Here is a 19,065-nt window from a genome sequence, read left to right as displayed (position 1 = left end):
ATTTTTTACCACACCAACCCGAAGCAAATATTAAATGTAAAATATCAAACCAAATGAAATCCAAATGAATGTCATTAAATATTTATCATCCAAAATCATTATTTAAAAGTCAATTCTACCAGCAAACATAAGAAAACAACTCAGAATTTGCATTGGATTACTTTGCCTCACATGTGAATAAAATGCAACTTTGCTATTATTAGTTTTTGAAGTGCAAAGTAAGCCTTTCCGAATAATAATAATATCGAAATGGTTAATGTTTTTACACGATTCGATTTATATTGACCATGCTACACCCAGCATAATCAAATCGTGTAAAAAACATATTTAATAATCCAGAGAGGAAAATCGAGAACTACGTTTGTCTGAAGAAGCGACTAGTTTCCTTTTAAAGAAGGTTGAAACTTTTAAATGCATCTAAATGCTTTAACTCTAAAGTTAAGCCAAGAAAAGTCTGCAACGATTTTGATAGCACACGCAGTGCAAGTGTTATTTTAAACGTCAAACTTCTATGAAATTATGACGTATAAATTAACGCACTGTGTATGCTATCAAAATCGTTGCAGACTTTTCTTGGTCTAACTCTAAATGTAAAAGTAGTGGAATGTCAATAAAACCAAAGTTTAATTTGAAAACCATAGATATAATTTATTAATTTTTACACTTAAAACTAAAACAGTCAAGACCGAACATCCAATAGATAATTTAAAATTAATATTTACAAACGTAAATGGAAGAAATGTGACTAAGTTCATTAAAATAAAAAAGTACAGTCAACGGCACAAGTGATAAGGAATTACCTTTTTTTTTCGAAAACAGGCAAGATTTTGTAATGGCGAAGGCATTTTAACAAAAATCTAAATCAGGCTAGTTTTTAGCGTAGCTTATCCTTGAAAATACTATAATAATGATGTCTAAAACTACGCTTAAACTTTTTATATATTTTTTTTCATTTTGTCACGTGCGTTGAATGACTAATTTTCTATATTTTTATCTAGTGTTTTATTCTTATAACTATTTGGTTAGATATCGCATCTTTTATCGAAATTTTGTGTTTTTTTTTTAATTACAAAACAGTGCAACATGAAAAAAAAAATGAAAAAATGGTTTCGCCAAAAATGTCACAATCTGCATCCGTGATTTTAATAAAAAAAAAGTTGTTTTATACTAACTTACAATATAAAGTCTGACAGCTAAAAGCATTACCTAAAGGATATACACATGAAGTCAGACAAAAATATGTATAAGTCTAAAATATAACATAAATAATAACATCGTATGAAAATACCCAAAAATGGAAATTCCACGTTTTTGATTTTCACCAAATCAATATTAATTATCAGTATAATGGCGTATTATTATCTATAATAATTTATTATTACAAGCCCTACTATTCACAATGCTATAATTATGAAGACAAATAAATAATTTTCTTATTTTAATTGTAAAATACAGGAACATTTTTAATAGCACTAATTATTTCTAACGTGATTTTATGTAACTGTAAAACAATGGTGTTTTATTTACATTTAGTTTTGTAGAATTACAAATGATGTATTAAATATATTAAGAACGGGTCACTCACGGATTTTAAGTCGAAAACCGCTCGACATGTTTCACTCCGTATCGAGGAGTGTCATCAGGAATTTACGGTGAGGGTGACCCGTTCCCCGTTCTTAATATATTTAATATGTCTTTGTCTCAAGGAATTTTTGTTATTAAACTTACAAATGATGGAGTTAGAATCAGCCTCCGTAAGTTTGAACTATCAGTAAACAATATTTTATATGTTTTTAATAATAGGAGTTATTATATTATCAAAACTATAAACGGGAATACCTAAATAAGAGAAATGCCTACGCAAAAAATAAATTGGTAGGCAGATTGTGAATTACATTTAACTTTATTTTTCTTAGTGGTTGCTCTTTAAACTCTTTCATTCTCTTTAACTATCAATTTATATCAATTGTACAATTGTTGTATTAAAGACTGACTGAGTTTGAATTGACCATCTAATCCTAGGTCATTCTAATTTTTCAAATAAGATGACGTTTCAAGCCTCCCAATAAGCTAGCTCTTACAACATTTACCTATACAGTACCCTCACCTACAGAACTCCTCCCTACTAATCTCCTCCTCCTCATCGCTTTCAGTCGCGGTGCTGTTATTATACAGCCCCTGTTGAGGGTTCCTCTGTCCCGAGGACTTCTTGATATTGTATGATATCTAGTCATCCAAGCAGCTAGCTCTTATGAACTATACAGTATCCTTAACTATGGAACTCCTCCCTACGTAACAGTAATCTCCTCTTCCTCATCGCGTTCAGTCGCGGTGCTGTGATTGTACACGTAAACTTTACAGCCCCTGTTGAGGGTGTCCCCCTTCTAGCTTCTATTGCCTATACAGTATCCTCAACTACAAAACTCCTCTCTACGTCACGCTAATCTCCTCCTCCTCATCGCTTTCAGTCGCGGTGCTGTGATTGTACAATCCTTGCGCCATCAGCTGCATAGCTAGAGGGTTCCTCTGTCCCGAGGCCTTCTTGATCTTAGCTCGTTTATTCTGGAACCAGATCTTGATCTGAGCTTCAGCCAGGCCGAGCTCCGCGGCGAGGGCTTGCCGCCGCCTCTCGGTCAGGTAGCGGTTCTCCGCGAACTCGTGCTGTGGAAAAATTGATTATTAGTTTTGGAGAAGAGTTTGAAAGGCAAGTAAGGAGCAATCGGGGAAAAGTGTGATGTGCTACACACATTCAGAGCTTATGTATTGACTACTAAGTAGGCGCATAAACCAGGCCCGGCCGTACCTAGCGAGCGATTACGCCGATTACAGATTTTAGTGCAAATATTGAATGATTAACTCTTCACATTTTCTCCTACTTTGAACACATAGATAGGTTGGTTCGACTTTTGCGAAGTCTTTTAATGCTATATTGTTTGGTTGTTTAGCAAAAAAGTTGGTAGCCCTATGCTACTCTAGAATTAAAAAATAAATTCAAAATGATCGGCAGAATTCAAACAAAAGCTACCTCCAGCTAAAACTAAACGGGACAAACAGAAATTGATTTTGAAGTAAAGTAAAGGAGCTAAAGGCGGAGGTAAATGTGAATATAATTAACCTTTAGTCTAGCGAGTTGCGCTGCGCTAAAAGCGGTTCTCGGTCTCTTCTCTTCTGGGGTTGCGCGTTTTTTCATTCTTCTGCTTCTGGGACCTGTTGACAAAAGAAAAACAAATTTTACTAAATTTGTTATACTAATCAATCAGAGACGTCTGCTTACTAAGGTCAATGTGGGAGAGATGAGCAGATAAAATTTATTGCAGGGAAGACCGTCATAGTTGTGTTATTTAATTTATTGATTAGATAAGTGGACATTATTTGTATGATAATTTTATGTTGTATTATCTTGTGAGCGTTTTGAAGAATTAAAAAAAAAATTGGTCATAAACTCAGGGAAGACCGTCAAGAATTTTGTATTTGTATTGCTAGAAAAAATGAAAAAAATCATGTCGAGAGAAATAGGACTCGCAAATTGGAATCTTGTTTGACGCAGTGATTTTTTTCCGCGTTTCTTACATGATACTTGTCATGTTATACTATTCATAGTCCAATGAGTGTAAAATTAGATTTTCTTATAAACTGACCCTATATTGGAAAGTGGCGAATAGCCAAGTTAAAACAAGAAATAGAAAAAAAAATCTTAAAATAGATATAAAATACTATAAATATTACCCAAAAACAAGAAAGTTTTAATAAGTTATGTATAATTATGTGCCTAGTATATATTACGTAACAAAACTTAGAAAACTGTTTTCTATTGGTGCACAATTACAGTTTCAAAATTACAGTTTTAAAATGGGGTAATTACAGAAGACAAATTAGAGGTAATTAATTTAACCTCACGAGATGCAGTATTAACCCTTTCACCAAAATAATAATTAACGGTAATTACCGTAACCGGCTTAATTAACTATTAAGGATACCCTCTTCCTAATTGTGAACTATATGTGGGTAGTTCATTATTAATTCTTAGCGGGTATTTGTAAAACTTTATGTAAAAGGGTGTAGTGATGAACGATTTTTTTATATTTTTTTATTAATGTACTAACTCGTGCCCGCGACTTTCTCTGCGTGAAATAATGATGATGATGAATGAATATTTTTTTGAAATCCCAAAATAGCCCAATAATATTAATAAATTAATGCTCTTTCCGTAGGACTGAATCATGTATTTAGGTAAAAACTTCGTAAGTATTACATATTTGATTGACGAAACGAAAAAAAACGTAATAATACCGGTATTTATTGTATTCATGAGGAAAAAATCGGTTCCGAGCGTTGATAAGAACCATTATTAAAAAATCGATATAATTCCTCATTGAATTATAACTAATTCCACCACCATGCGGCACCCCTCACCAAAAACCTAATAAATATTACATGGCATAACGTAATTGTACACAACACAACATTTTTCACACCATTACGGGATGGACCCCACCCACACCAATTAACGAATAGGGGTCCGTTGTTGTGGCGAAATGACGTAAGTTATGTTGACCTAGTAGCCATTTTGGTGGTGTTATGGTTAAATTATTGTTGGGTTGGTACTAGAGATGCACGGGATATTCGGTTACTATCTGGTATCGGCCTATCCGGCCACTATTGTAATATCCGCCCGCATACCGGATAGTGACCCAGTATCCGGCCGGATACCGGATAGTAACATTGCTTAAACAAAATTGGATTTAAGAAACAATCACGGTCATAATCGTATTCGTTATTATTTTAAATCAATTTAATCATTCCACAGACATGCACGCGCACTCATTTCGAACCTAGAAATAAGTCCGCGCGAACGTTCACTACGAAACAGGTCAAACCTGCAGAATGCGCATCTGAAAACCGATATGTAGGTATAGTTCCGCCGGCCGAATATTCGGCGGCCGGATACCGGATATTCGGCCGATGGCCAAACAACTATCCGTTGCATCTCTAGTTGGTACAGTCGCCTTCAGATATATAGGAGAGCTGAAGTGCTCCAAAATATCTGAACACACACTTTAACGCCTTGACAATTGATGCGTGTTCAGATATTTGTGAGCTTTGGCCGCTTCAATAATGTATCTGGTGGCAACTGTACTTAATATTGACTTTTCCCTTGATTTTCTTAGAAAAGTAGAGTGAGCTTAACGACTATTTGCGTTATTCATTGCGTTAGCTAGTCTAGCTATGAATCGTTTGTCCTTATCTGTCATTTTGACTTAAGTATTCGTAAGAAAGGGATAAAAAATAATTTAACTAAATCAGGCATGTGAAGTTATGAATAAGGTGGTATGACTGCGTCGTGTTTGGACCACATTAACTTTATGCAAATCATTTGATTTATTTCACACGGAAATTGGATTCCGGTTTCTTTTAATTTCGCACTTATGCTGTTATATTTCTTTTATTAATTGCCCATTTTTCACGTGTTAAGCAGTTTTTTAAACAGTTTTAGATAACTATCATTTATTATAAGATAATTTAAAATAATTATATTAATTAGCATTTTTTGAGTGAATGTAATAAAGTTTTGATGTTTCAAAGTCACTTTTTATTCGATAGTACTATCATGGTTCTAAATCTACGACAGACATAAATATATCTTGTAAATCAAATGGTTTCTAAGTAATTTTTAGTAGGTATTTTTGTATGCAGCATTTATATGTATTTCAAGACAATAGAAGACCACAATAATAAACTTATCACAGAAACTAGACCACAACATTATTTTAGAACAATACACCAATTACAATCTAGATTCTAGGCCATATGTTAAACCTAATCTATTTCATTCTGCTAACACCATATTAAATCACTTAGTAATCTGTAAAGGGATCTAACATTTTCGCGTGTGACTGTACCGACAATAAATTCAACCTATCAGCGAAGGAAAAGCTATAAACACTTCTGTGGCTTCCTGTACTTTGAATTTAGATTTTTTCAGTATTAACTGCAGTGAAAATTCGACTTTATTTTTTTGACGTAAGATTGTTATTGCATTGACAGTGTAGAATTCTATTGTTTTCCAATTGGATTTTTCAGTTACTACATTTTGGACCAGAATTGTCTCATTACAAACATAGACAGGGAGAATCATACTGTCTTTGTTTTACGCTAGGACTAGCACCCAAAAGAAAGAGATAAGTATAATTTTCTTTGATGTTTGTCAGACTATATTTTAGTTACTATACAAGTGGTCTTACTGAATATATAGATTTTTAATAGTTCTACTTTAAGTGTAGATTTATATTTTAGTTTTTAGAATGACCTAAAGTACCTACCTAAAAAGTTGTGTCACTAGATCATCTCTAAAAAGAAATATTGCAAAAAAACCGGGCAAGTGTGAGTCGGACTCGCGCACGAAGGGTTCCGTACCATAATGCAAAAAACAGAAACAAAAAAAATAGCAAAAAAAAAAGCGGTCACCCATCCAAGTACTGACCACTCCCGACGTTGCTTAACTTTGGTCAAAAATTACGTTTGTTGTATGGGAGCCCCATTTAAATCTTTATTTTATTCTGTTTTTAGTATTTGTTGTTATAGCGGCAACAGAAATACATCATCTGTGAAAATTTCAACTGTCTAACTATCACGGTTCGTGAGATACAGCCTGGTGACAGACGGACGGACGGACGGACGGACGGTCGGAAGGACGGACGGACGGACGGACAGCGAAGTCTTAGTAATAGGGTCCCGTTTTACCCTTTGGGTACGGAACCCTAAAAACACACAAAAAGTAAAATAGTCCCCGGTAAAATATAAGTAAGTATAATTTATTTCACCCGAATCTAAAAAACCTGAATTTCACTGCAACTGTTTTAATGAAAATTGAATTTTATCGCTTTAAGAATAGAAACGGAAATGTTCTAAACACAAATCTTTCCAACAGTTGAAAAATTGTACACCGAATTGCTTTCTACGACAATAGAAAATGAACTCTATTTTAATAGTGCTAAGGTTGTTTTCAGCTTGTACAGTGGAATTGTTCGAACCCGTTTATCACTCTATAAAATGGCCGCTAACTTTTTTATTCTTATTTTTAATTAAACAAAACGCTGCCAACGTAACGAGGCTGAAAAACGGTCGAGTTTTCTGTCTTAAAAAATGGCGGTTGCTGAATGTGCGTTATTTTGGTATTGTAATTTATGCCGTATAGTAGAATATTATAAGTGCAATTTTCGTTTTTTCAAATTTTATATTAGTGTTAGTAATTTTGCTGTAAAAAAAATTTTCGCGTCAAATGTTAGTTACCTAATTTTATATAATCCGTCTTTCTAAAATTCGGAATTTATTAGGATATCTTTGTACGAAAATCTTTTGAATGTGATTTAACTACAAAAAATGTTAATGTACAAAACAGTATGTGGTTGTTTTAGTCAAATGGTAGAGATAAAAAAACCAGAAGACTATAAAACCAGGTAGTGCCAAAAACTTTTTTAGTTTCAACCACAAACTTAAATTTCAACTATCGCATAATGGCTATTCTGGTTTTTGCAAAAAAAATTCAACAGTACATCTCGGCATTTTTGCCAACGCTCCACAGTAAACCGCTCGTAAAGAGACATAACTCTCACTAATGGAGTAACTAGTACCATTAACATATATTACATCTGCGTATGTGTGATTATATCGTTTTATATATGTACACACTCGTACATGACCATGTACACTAATGAACAAATGAAAAGGAACGTAAATAAGGTTTAGTTACCTACTCGATTACAGTAAAGTAATTTAAAAATTAGTATTTTCTTTCTACTTTATTTTTATTTCCTCTAAATTTGTCCATGTGTGTTATTTCATGCGTGTTCTCTCCAACATATTTATTTATTTTAAACTTGATTGCCCACAAAGAAGAATAAGGTATAAGAGGCAGACTGAATGCCTTAAGGTATTCTCTACCAGTCAACTAATGGGCCAAACTGAAATTTGCTAACGTAAAAGCAGTGAGAAAAAAAATGGTGCAAATACTTAGTCTAACACGAACACCAATCATATTTATAATATATATGTAGTCAGTTCGCTTTTTTACTCAGCTTGATTACCAATATTAATAAATATGTCTGTCTGTAACCTCATCACGTTTAAATCGTGGATTTTTATGGCATTTGGTATGGAGAATATAGGCATGTCCTAGTGTCATAGTAATTATTATTGTACGCAGACGCAGTCGGGGGTAGAATCTAGTAATTTACTTAATAATTTAATTTAATAATATGATCAGTCAATCATCTTTTTTATTTCGCTCAAAGCGAAAAAAAAATGGTAAAAAATTGATTGGGGTAATAACCCCAGCCAGTTATTTATTATATTTATAGTTAGCAGTATATCTCAGAGCGTTTTTCTCAACCATCCAAAAAAGGAGAGTAATGTTTGCCAGTATTTACAGCACAATAAAGCACTCGCGGCCATAACTCTTGCGAATGGCGGAACTTGGGACGTTAACATTCCACCCTAACGAGTCTAACGACCACCCCTAACCATGTGACGATTACTGAATGTTTTAATTGTCTAATCTAATTTATTTGGAAGTTTTCGGTGGCAGTTGAAATAAAGGTTTTGTCTGGCAACATAAAACAAAATTAAGTCCATTACAGATTTGAAACGTATACTTAACTATAGTTTGAACCCATTTGTCAGTTAAAATAAGAAAAAAAAACCGGGCAAGTGCGAGTCGGACTCGCGCACAAAGGGTTCCGTACCATAAAGCAAAAAAAAAAGGAAAAAATGCAAAAAGAAAACGGTCACCCATCCAAGTACTGACCACGCCCGACGTTGCTTAACTTTGGTCAAAAATCACGTTTGCTGTATGGGAGCCCCACTTAAATCTTTATTTTATTCTATTTTTAGTATTTGTTGTTATAGCGGCAACAGAAATACATCATCTGTGAAAATTTCAACTGTCTAGCTATCACGGTTTGTGAGATACAGCCTGGTGACGGACGGACGGACAGCGAAGTCTTAGTAATAGGGTCCCGTTTTACCCTTTGGGTACGGAACCCTAAAAAAACTATACTTACCCCTTTTTGGGTACTAGCGTAAGGCAAAGACAGTATAATTCTCTAGCTATGTTTGAAATGAAACAATTACTGGCCAAACTATATGACATTAGTTACAAATTAAACACAAATTGAAAAAAAAAAATTAAAATGATTTATTTCGTTCTTATCATTTACAAAATAAGAATCAAGGTTGGAATTTCCTAGTAAGCATATGAAATACTTGTGTCAGGAAATCCCGCTCCTCTAAAATTAGCATTGTCACTATATGTGACGTTCCACGACAAAAGGTATATGGCGGTTGGCGCTTACGTCGCATAGCGCCGCAATAATATTGGAGCGGCGTTAATAATAGCGTAAACGCCAACCGCCATACGGTACCTTTACTCGTGGGACGTCACTATTACTATAATACAGGAAACATGCAAATTATTCAATAAAATTAAATTAAACAATAGAATGTAAAATTACACTGAGTGTCAGCTGTCACCTGCATCACTGCATCAAGGTAAAATGTACACATACATACATATAATCACGCCTATTTCCCGGAGGGGTAGGCAGAGACCACGGATTTCCACTTGCTACGATCCGGACATACCTCTTTCGCTTCCAACAAAAAAAAAATCCAAAATGTAAACATAATTTTACTTCAAATGGTTTCACAGTTTCCAACCAGATTTGAACCAAATCTTGTCTTTAACATTATTTGAATACAAACTTGTTGGTAATAAAGTTTAATCACCCAATCGTTGTAATTCGAAGCCAAAAACCTGATTCAGGCGACCCCACATTAGGAATAATAATCACAAAACAAGAAGGAATTAAGTCAATAAGAATTTCTTACAAAATACGTCATTTTAGAAAAAATAATACACGAAATAAAAACATATTTAACCTCAAAATGACACCGTGATCGTTGTTTTCACACAAAATTTACACTTATTAGCATGTGTTCACGCATTTCTTTTAAATAATGTTTTGAATACCTTTTGCGGTGAATACCAGCACTTATTTCATTATTATGTATGTATGTAATTAAATTGATAACAATTATTACTATGAATATTATTTTGTCGTTAGTCAATATCTTCCACATATGTATGTGGTTTTGTACAAAACTATGTAGTTTTGTACAAAAAATACATTAAAAACAATAAATAATTAATTTCTAACATTACATTTCTATATATTTTATACATTCTATGAATAAGAGAAAAAAAATTTGCATTACGCAAAAACGTTAATTAGCAAGTTACTACCCTTTGCCGCCGCGTTAATGGGCGTGATGGATTTATTCCGGGGATTCATAAATTATCTGCCTCGTTTGTGTACAGTACAGCATAAACTGTACACTCGGCGACAATAATAAGCCTCTTTAATAGTCTAATTGAGCGTTTCTTTTATTTCTTTTATTTTTATACAGGGTGTTTGGTACATCGTTTGCCAAATTAGAACGGCAGATAGGTTGAGTCATTTGCTATCTTCTCATGTCTAGAAATTTTTAATTTGGCGCTCATTTTTTTTTCATTTCTATGACAGTTTTTCGTAAATTTCAAATTTTTACTTGCGTAGTAGAAAAAAAATCATGGCCAATTTTGTTTTTATAGGCATGAGAAGATAGCCTATCTGCCGTTTTAATTTGGCAAACGATGTGCCAAACAGCCTGTATATTCTTACCTTTTTTGCCACTTTTGTGTTATTTCTAGTCGGGATCATTTAACACCTCTGGAGTTGCAGGCGTTCATACGCTACGGTAACGCTTACCATCAGGCAGGTCGTGTGCTTGTTTGCCTACTATGTAGTATTAAAAAATATATATCATATAATATAATGTAGACTGATAAATTGGTAATATTTCACGTAGGCATATTAGTATAGGTACGTACCTATTAGTATAATAATAATAACGGACGTATTTATATTTTACTTTTATATTCATATTATAAAAACCCTAGCCTAAGAAAAATGATGAATAAAACAATAATGGACGTATTATACTTATTACAGTCGCCATCAGATATATCCGACCGGCCAAGGTGTTCACAATATCTGAACACGCACTCTAACGCCCTGACAATAGAGGCGTGCTCAGATATTTGTGAGCACCTTGGCCGCTCCGATATATCTGATGGCGACTGTACAAGAAAATTAATCAGAAATAACTCATCACAATGCTCACCTGTCGACATCATCACACCAAATGGCAATTTAGTAAAAGATAAATTTAAATATAATCAGACTTATGCGGTTTTGCGGTTAGGCCGTGTTCTTTAATGTCGTGTGGTGACTGTTTTGTTTTGCTACGTTTTACATTGTTTTGCTTATTTCGAAAAAAATAATGTCATTCTATGGAACTTGCTAACTATGTAAAAAAAAAACGGACAAGTGCGAGTCGGACTCGCGTTTCTAGGGTTCCGCACATAAGTCCGACTCACGCTTGACTGCATATTTCTAATAGGTTTTCCTGTCATCTATAGGTAAAGAACTATTTAGTGTATTTTTTTCAAAATTTTAGATAAAGGGCCCCGAATGGTCAGTTTTTGGCTATTTTCTTAAATAACTTCGAACCTATGTAAGTATTTTAAAATTGTAAAAAAAACATGTACATCTTTGGGTCTCTAATTTACATATGTGTACCAAATTTCAACTTAATTGGTCCGTGAAAATAGGCTGTGAAAGACCAACAGACAGACAGACGCACGAGTGATCCTATAAGGGTTCCTTTTTCCTTTTGAGGTACGGAAGCCTAAAAATCACTAGTAAATTCATCATTCAGAGATAATTTCAATATGGCGGTTTGTTTACATAGTTAGCAAGATCCATAGAATGACACTTTACGCTTTTGTAAGGAAATTACAAAAAAATAGTTTCTTACGCATTGATTTCATAACAAAATGTATTGAAATAAGGATCGGCCTGGCTTTACCGATAGTGACGCTGTCTATGCAGCCTATGGACCATATTACTAAGACTCCTCAGTCTGTCTGTCACCAGGCTGTATCTCATGAACCGTGGTAGCTAGACAGTCGAAATTTTCACAAATGATGTAAATATTCATGTTGCTGCTAATAACAATAAAAATACTAAAAAGCACGGAACCCTCGGTGGGCGAGTCCGACTCACACTTGTCCGGTTTTTTTAATAGTTGACTTTTGCATGCCATAGTATTTCTTCCACATTTCTTCCAATAACAGAAAAGTAAGTATTCCTGTAAGAATTCTACCCTCTTTCACACTAAAACACCCCAAAAGGTACAAATGCCACCCCAACACATTTACCTACCAAATTATACCCCCGAAAACTACCCTTGGAAAATCAGAAAAAATCAATTCCTAACAAATGGTTACCCTACAACATAACACCATATCAACCCAAACAAAAATGAACCATAAAGTACTAGTTTAAGGTTCAATTCAGATTGGAACAATGTTGAAGTGGGCTTGGTATGCAGCAAAGTTAGGTTTACTGTGATTTTAAAGGAATATGGACTTTATATGTACAAGGATAGGATGGTTGGGAATGTATGTTATAAGTTGGTGGAGTCGAGGCGCAAGGATGTGTATTGAATATCTAATAGACTGACTTGGATGGATGAAAAATATTTTGGGGAGTTCATGGATGCGGTATAGTTACATCACTGGGAAAGAAGAACTAAATGTATTTCTTCTTCTTCAATTGGGCATACCACTTAGCACTACAGTGGTTAGGTTAGGTTACATATTTTTTTCGAATTTTAAAACCATTCTATTGTACATATTGACCCTATTGTTACAGGCTAGTCCGTGATATTGTATACTTATAGATACAATTTTAACGCATTTACTTGTGTTAAAGAGACGACCTAAACCTTTAAGTTTATCACTTTTCTTAGGCAGATTGTTGCTGAGATTTGAGAATAAAATAAGTTTAAATGTATAACATTTTTATTTACTCGTTTTCTTTACTTCTCACATTACTAACTTCTTAGTTCTTGCTAACCGTCTAAGTTATTGTCTTAGGTATCTGTGTATGTATAAAGACCGTATTTTAGTCATATTTTTTTCATTTTTTCGAGAACGATGAACCTATTTTCTCGGATACTACTGGACGAATTAAGTTGAAATTTGGTACACATGTGTAAATTAGTGACCCAAAGATGGATATGTTTTTTTATAATTTTGAAATATATATAGTCCTCCTCATCGTTTTCGATGACGGCGACCCTAAATAAATATCATGGACGTTGTCTGGCGTGAGCTCTTATGTGGCTGGCCAGGCCGAACTTGGTCTTAAATATTCTATTGCACGTGTGATAATAAAGTTGGCCAGCTTCGTTGAGCCGGACTTATGTACGGAACCCTAGAAACGCGAGTCCGACTCGCACTTGGCCGGTCTTTTTTTGAAATACGAGCGATAGAAATGGGGGATCGAGTGGTATTGACCACTCGTTTTCAATTCTTTTAGTCCAGCGGTCGAAATTCAAAAATCGGTCCCCATCAGGTATTGGTTCGAATTTCAAGCCTGAACATACCGCATCCATTGCTTCCAACATGCACGCGCTAAAACAATCACTTTGTAGCCGAAAGTGCCTGTAATCTTAACATGCCCCAACATTGCCACCTTTAGTTCCGAAACGTCAAAGATGCCACGAAAAGTCACCACGAAATAATACTGTGTAAACTTGAGACGCGCTTGACTACATATAGGTATATTGATAGGTAGATATACCTATCTTTTTAGTTCGTAGGGGAGACCGAGGTCAGTTGTGACAGAGGAGAGTTGGAACATCGTCGATTTTTTTGGAATCTATTAACTAGAAACTAGGTCGCAATAGTGTGCGTTTGTTAGCTCGTAACTTGAACTAACAAACGCGCGCTATTGCGACCTAGTTTCTAGTTAATAGATTCCAAAACATCGACGATGCTCCAACTCTCCTCTGTCACAACTCACCTCGGTCTCCCCTATATGTAGGTACTGAATAAAAGTAAACAAACAATTTCCACATTTTCGGGTAGTTAGTGACGCGGCCAGGCGGTTTTGTATTTGTTTGGTTAACCAATGTTTTAACCAAACAAATACAAAACCGCCTGGATCAGTCACTGAATGATCTGACTTTAACCTACATTATTTGATACATGACTTTTTAGTAATAGGTAGGTATAGTGCAACATAAAACAGTAGAATATAATGGAACTAAAAAATTTCCGTACTAAATTGTTGCCACGTATTATAAGCCCTCAATAATTTTATACAATTGTCGTGGAACGTCACATCTTTACTATTTTATGAAATAGTAAAAATGTGACGTTCCAGTGAATCTCTTATTCATTTCCCGAATCGCGGCGCCAGCCGCCATAAGGTACCTTTTGCCGTGGAAAGTCACATATCTTTACTATTTCATATCTAGTGCATCTCTAATTCATTTCCCGAATCGAGCCGATATTGCCGAAGTATCCATCAAGTACATTAATATGTATGCTAGTTTTAAGATATTTATATATGGGCCACTAGTTCCCTGAAATAAAATTTCTTTTCATTTAAGTTAATTTAATTTTCATTATGGTGGGAAAATAAAGCAGTTGGTCCAAAAATTTCAACTTAACAAAATCGTTTTAAATTAATCTCGCATAGTCCAATTACGTGTAAATATCCTGCATTACTGGTGCTGGGGCCACCTAAACCGAAATCAAGTCATCACTGAATGCCGGCCAGCAAAAACATTGCCGGCCTGGTGGCCTGCTGGCCTCTTCTTAGTAAACTAGGGGTGGGATGATGTCATTGAATTGATGTCAAAATTGAAAGTATTGATTTTTTGAATTTTTACTTGACTTATGCTTATGAATCAATTCATGAATAATCATGACAAGTGACATACAAAGATTTTGTTAGACAAGATTGTTCGTTTCGCACTCACTCGTTTTAACCACTTCACCACCGCTTATGTTATGATAATATCTGTTGAGAAAAGTTTCCATCACATAGGTCTTAGAGTCGCCTAATGGTAAAGTAAGTGCCGATGCAGTCTATTAAGATAGAGCATGCTTATCAAAAAGATGTCTATTCACTCTCAATTTAAAAAGGTCTAAGTCATAGTGGACTGGAAATATATTTGCAGGAATTGTTTGTTGTGCAAAACAAAGCGTTAATACAAAAATAAAAGGATGCAATAAATAAATAAATATTATAGGACATTTTTACACAAATTGACTAAGCCCCACGGTAAGCTCAAGAAGGCTTGTATTATGGGTACTCAGACAACGATATAAAAAAAACTATCAGCTTCATAGGCAGGGTCACTACCCACTAGGCCAGACCAGTCGTCAATAAATGCCCTTACCAGGATTCGAAAATACCTTAACTTAAGGCATTTTCTAGCAGCTGTTTTTCAAAGGTCATCCGACATCCGATATCGTATCGGACAATGTGAAAACGCTATTAACTCCACTTACCATACATCCATGTAACACTATAAAAACCTGACGTTTATGTCAGGAATTGAACCCAGGACCTTGTTAATTAGAGATTAGTTTAACTAATTGCCCATTAGTGTTTAGTGAAGCGCGAAGTTTACACTTGGTTTAGTTGTGTCCTAACACATTAGCGCTTTCGACGCTGTTGGATAAATTATGAGTGGAAATTACTTTGTTGCGACATGTTAGGCCAGCAATTTTTTTACATATATACATTACTTACAATTCAATTTCAATTTATTTAATAAAGATTACAATGATCTTATTTTTGTTATTTATTTACTTATTTAATCTTTATTGCACAAAAGAAAAACCTTATAATACAAAAGGCAGACTTAATGCCATACCATAAGGCATTCTCTACCAGTGTTAGTACATACCTACTTAAAAGTTGGAAGGGGTAGACCTCGGCGGACTTTCTCTGATCAGATCGGGGAAATCCTGAAGAAAGGCCAGGTCAAGAGCACCCTAAACCGGCGAGCGTGTATGAGGAATGTTATGAAAGTGAAGGAAGCGAAAGAGGTACCTATGTCAGGATCATAGCAAGTGGAAATCCGTGGTCTCTGCCTACCCCTCCGGGAAATAGGCGTGATTATATAATATGTGTGTATGTATGTATACCTACTTAAAAAAATGCCTGAAAATGCTAAAAAAATATGTGTCTGTCTGTGGCACCGTAGCTCAAACTGATACTCGTAAACTTTTTTGGTTGCAGTTTTTATTTTATTTGAGAGCAGTATTTCTGACACTGGGTCCTAGACAAATTTTAGCAAAATCGGTTCATCCTTTTCATTGCGTCTAGTTTTTAAATGTGCAGTACTGGTACTTTCATAAACCCATATACCAATATAATTGAAAAAAAAGCCCATTATTTTACTAAATAAATACATTACTAAATACTTAAAACTAATAGAAACATGGCGTCTCTCCAAGAAAAATCTTAACAGTGCGATTCAGGATTTTCGTGACATAGAACAGTGCCACCTACCGCGAAATTCGTTCACTAAATTAAACAATGCTTGCCATAACACAATCAAGACGTTATCTCGTGACTATTTGCAGTAAAGTAAAAGAAGAAAATAAGTAAAGTATCATTATGATATTATAAAGGTTTTTTTTTAATTAATTACCGCTGTTATAGTGATAATTGGTTTCCATGATCAACCTTAATATCCTCATTATTGTATTTAATTATTGTGAATGTCTGTTTTATGTTAAATCGATGCGCAATGATAAGAAATAAAAGCGAAGAAATAAATAGCCAAGGATCATTAACTTAAGAAATTTCTACAGCGCGATGTAGGATTTTAGCAGCGCCATCTAATGTGAAATTCATTCACTACATTAAAAATTTCCTAACAATCAATACGATGAAGATGTTTTAATCATCATCATCAGCATTTGAATTTTTTGACCTATCGCTAGAATATTAAATAGGTATTTAAACTTAATTACAGATGTTATCGTGTTAAGTATGACACACGCTAGACCGGGCCGGGCCCGTCCAAGGCGTCCGACATGTAATTTTCTATGACGGCTGATCGGTGATCGCGGTGCTTTCCATAGAAAACGAAGCGTCGGAAGCCCCGGCCCGGCCCCGGCTTGGTCTAGCGTGAGTCATCCTTTATCCTGATAATTAGGTTTCCTCGATTTTTGATTGACTGATGGGCCTTAATTTCATAATTACTGACAATGAATATTTGCTTGCATGTTATTAATTAGCAATAAGTACTTAATAAGATATTTTACGAGCGAAATTTCCTGGGCACTATCTTTAATTTCTATTGTATGACGTAGATCTATTTACCTCATGATTATGAAAAACACAGGGAAATCACCAAAGAATCCGTGACAATAATTCCAAGATAGGTACTGATTGGATGATGATGATGAAAGATTTTCACTATTTTCTCATATTTTTTATTTACTTTGGCAGGACTTAACCGCGTTAACATTGTTGGGTCAAACGGAATTATTTTTATAAATAAATAAATAAAATAAATTGGAGGTTCCAATCACTAAATTTAAGATGATTATTGTGAATGTAAATAAACATTTTAATTTTATTTTAAATTTTAATTTTAACCCCCTATGCACAAGGAGATTTTTATTTTATTCAGTCTCACCAGCTTTGTTTCTCAGATAAGTACTTCATAATTATTTTTCTTGTATTGTGACTATATTTCCGTTAATTCCGTATTAACGTAAATATAATCAAACAAATCAATAGCGAACAATTAACCTGTCATCTGCTCGGTAAATATTGCCAGTTTTTTGCTTACTTAATGTCATACTTAAGGCCTGAGAATTGCATTGTAGAAACAATTGCGTAACGACGTAGAATCGCATCTAAATCATCACTTCACAGGAGAGAAAACTAGTGTGTTCGCGCGAACTGTACATTTTTCTCTCCTGAGGGCCGATTTTTGAATTTCAACCGCTCGTTTTCGTGTATTTGGTTCAATAATATCTCCAATACCCGGCATTTAAATTCTACTAATAGAATTGAAAACGAGTGGTCAATACCACTCGATTCCCAAATTCTATCGCATGTATTTCAAAAATTAGCATTTCGCTGTTTTCCACCGATATTCGAGTGACAAAATCGAACGCTCGAAATTCAAAAATTGGCCCTCTGTGGCATGTAAGTAATGTTTTTGTCATAGTTCTCTAAATAAAAGGAGGACCTTTTGACGTGGATAAGGGTTAAATAAGAATATTAACCTTTATAGCCCTTAACTCTTGTGTATTTCTACAGGTAAGACGTAACACAGTTTTCTGTTTGACTCACACTCATTGTTTTATCGACAAGGTATATCGTTTTATCGATCGTTTTATCGAGCAGGGCAGCCCTAATTCGTTTTAACCAATTGACGCTGTTGCTGGAAGTACATTAATTAGTGAATTCGTGCGAGTACAGTCGTGAACGCAAGTGTTAACTTGACTAGCTTACGAACGCTATTTCTTTTAATAAGAACTTCTGAGCATGCTAAGAAAGCTAAATCTAAATGCATGTAGTGATCATACGGATATACAATTTTAATAACAAAACTTCCGTGAGACACAGACATATCTAAAGAACGGGTCACTCACGTATTAAAAGTCGAAAAACGCTCGACATGTTTCACTCCGTACCGAGGAGTGTCATCAGGCACACATGTCATGGCGAGCGTTTTTCGAATTAAAATACGTGAGTGACCCGTTCTTAAGATATTTAATACGGATATACACTTTGATTCGCTAAGCAAATTGAAAAAACGAGTACATAATTGTCTGTCTACAACTAGTATATTAAAACATTGTACTTAGTATGTAACATTTGCATTATAGTTATATTTTTTTTATTTGTCGGATCTTTTTTTTTTGTTTTTCTTTGTTGAAATCCATGATGTGTTTACCTTTAAGTGATTGTTGCACTTAGAATATTACTAAAAGTACTTGTATGCATTATTTCTTTTTATCCTAGTGTAAACAGTTGACAAAACCAGGGCTATAACCGCGAAAATCGAAGTTCGCAAATTGCGGGCATCTTTCTCTGTCACTGTTATTACGCCTTCATTGGAGTAAAAGAGAAA

General features: G+C 34.6%; 1 protein-coding gene across 1 annotated transcript in view; it reads right to left on the bottom strand.

Annotated features, from left to right (window-relative positions):
- Positions 1 to 622: 622 nt before the first annotated feature.
- LOC134677190 (segmentation polarity homeobox protein engrailed-like) overlaps positions 623 to 19,065 on the bottom strand; it is a 29,199-nt gene continuing 10,756 nt past the window's right edge. Inside the window, exons 2-3 of the mRNA XM_063535633.1 lie at positions 3,116 to 3,207; positions 623 to 2,661 (exon numbers count right to left, since the gene is read on the bottom strand). Coding sequence (XP_063391703.1) covers positions 2,431 to 2,661; positions 3,116 to 3,207 — 323 coding nt within the window. The 3' untranslated portion in view covers positions 623 to 2,430. The remainder of the gene's footprint in view (positions 2,662 to 3,115; positions 3,208 to 19,065) is intronic.

This window comes from Cydia fagiglandana, chromosome 25, assembly GCF_963556715.1.
Source record: "Cydia fagiglandana chromosome 25, ilCydFagi1.1, whole genome shotgun sequence".
Taxonomy (NCBI): domain Eukaryota; kingdom Metazoa; phylum Arthropoda; class Insecta; order Lepidoptera; family Tortricidae; genus Cydia; species Cydia fagiglandana.
The sequence above is the reverse complement of the archived record's forward strand: the minus strand, read 5'-3'. Positions and strand labels throughout refer to the sequence as shown.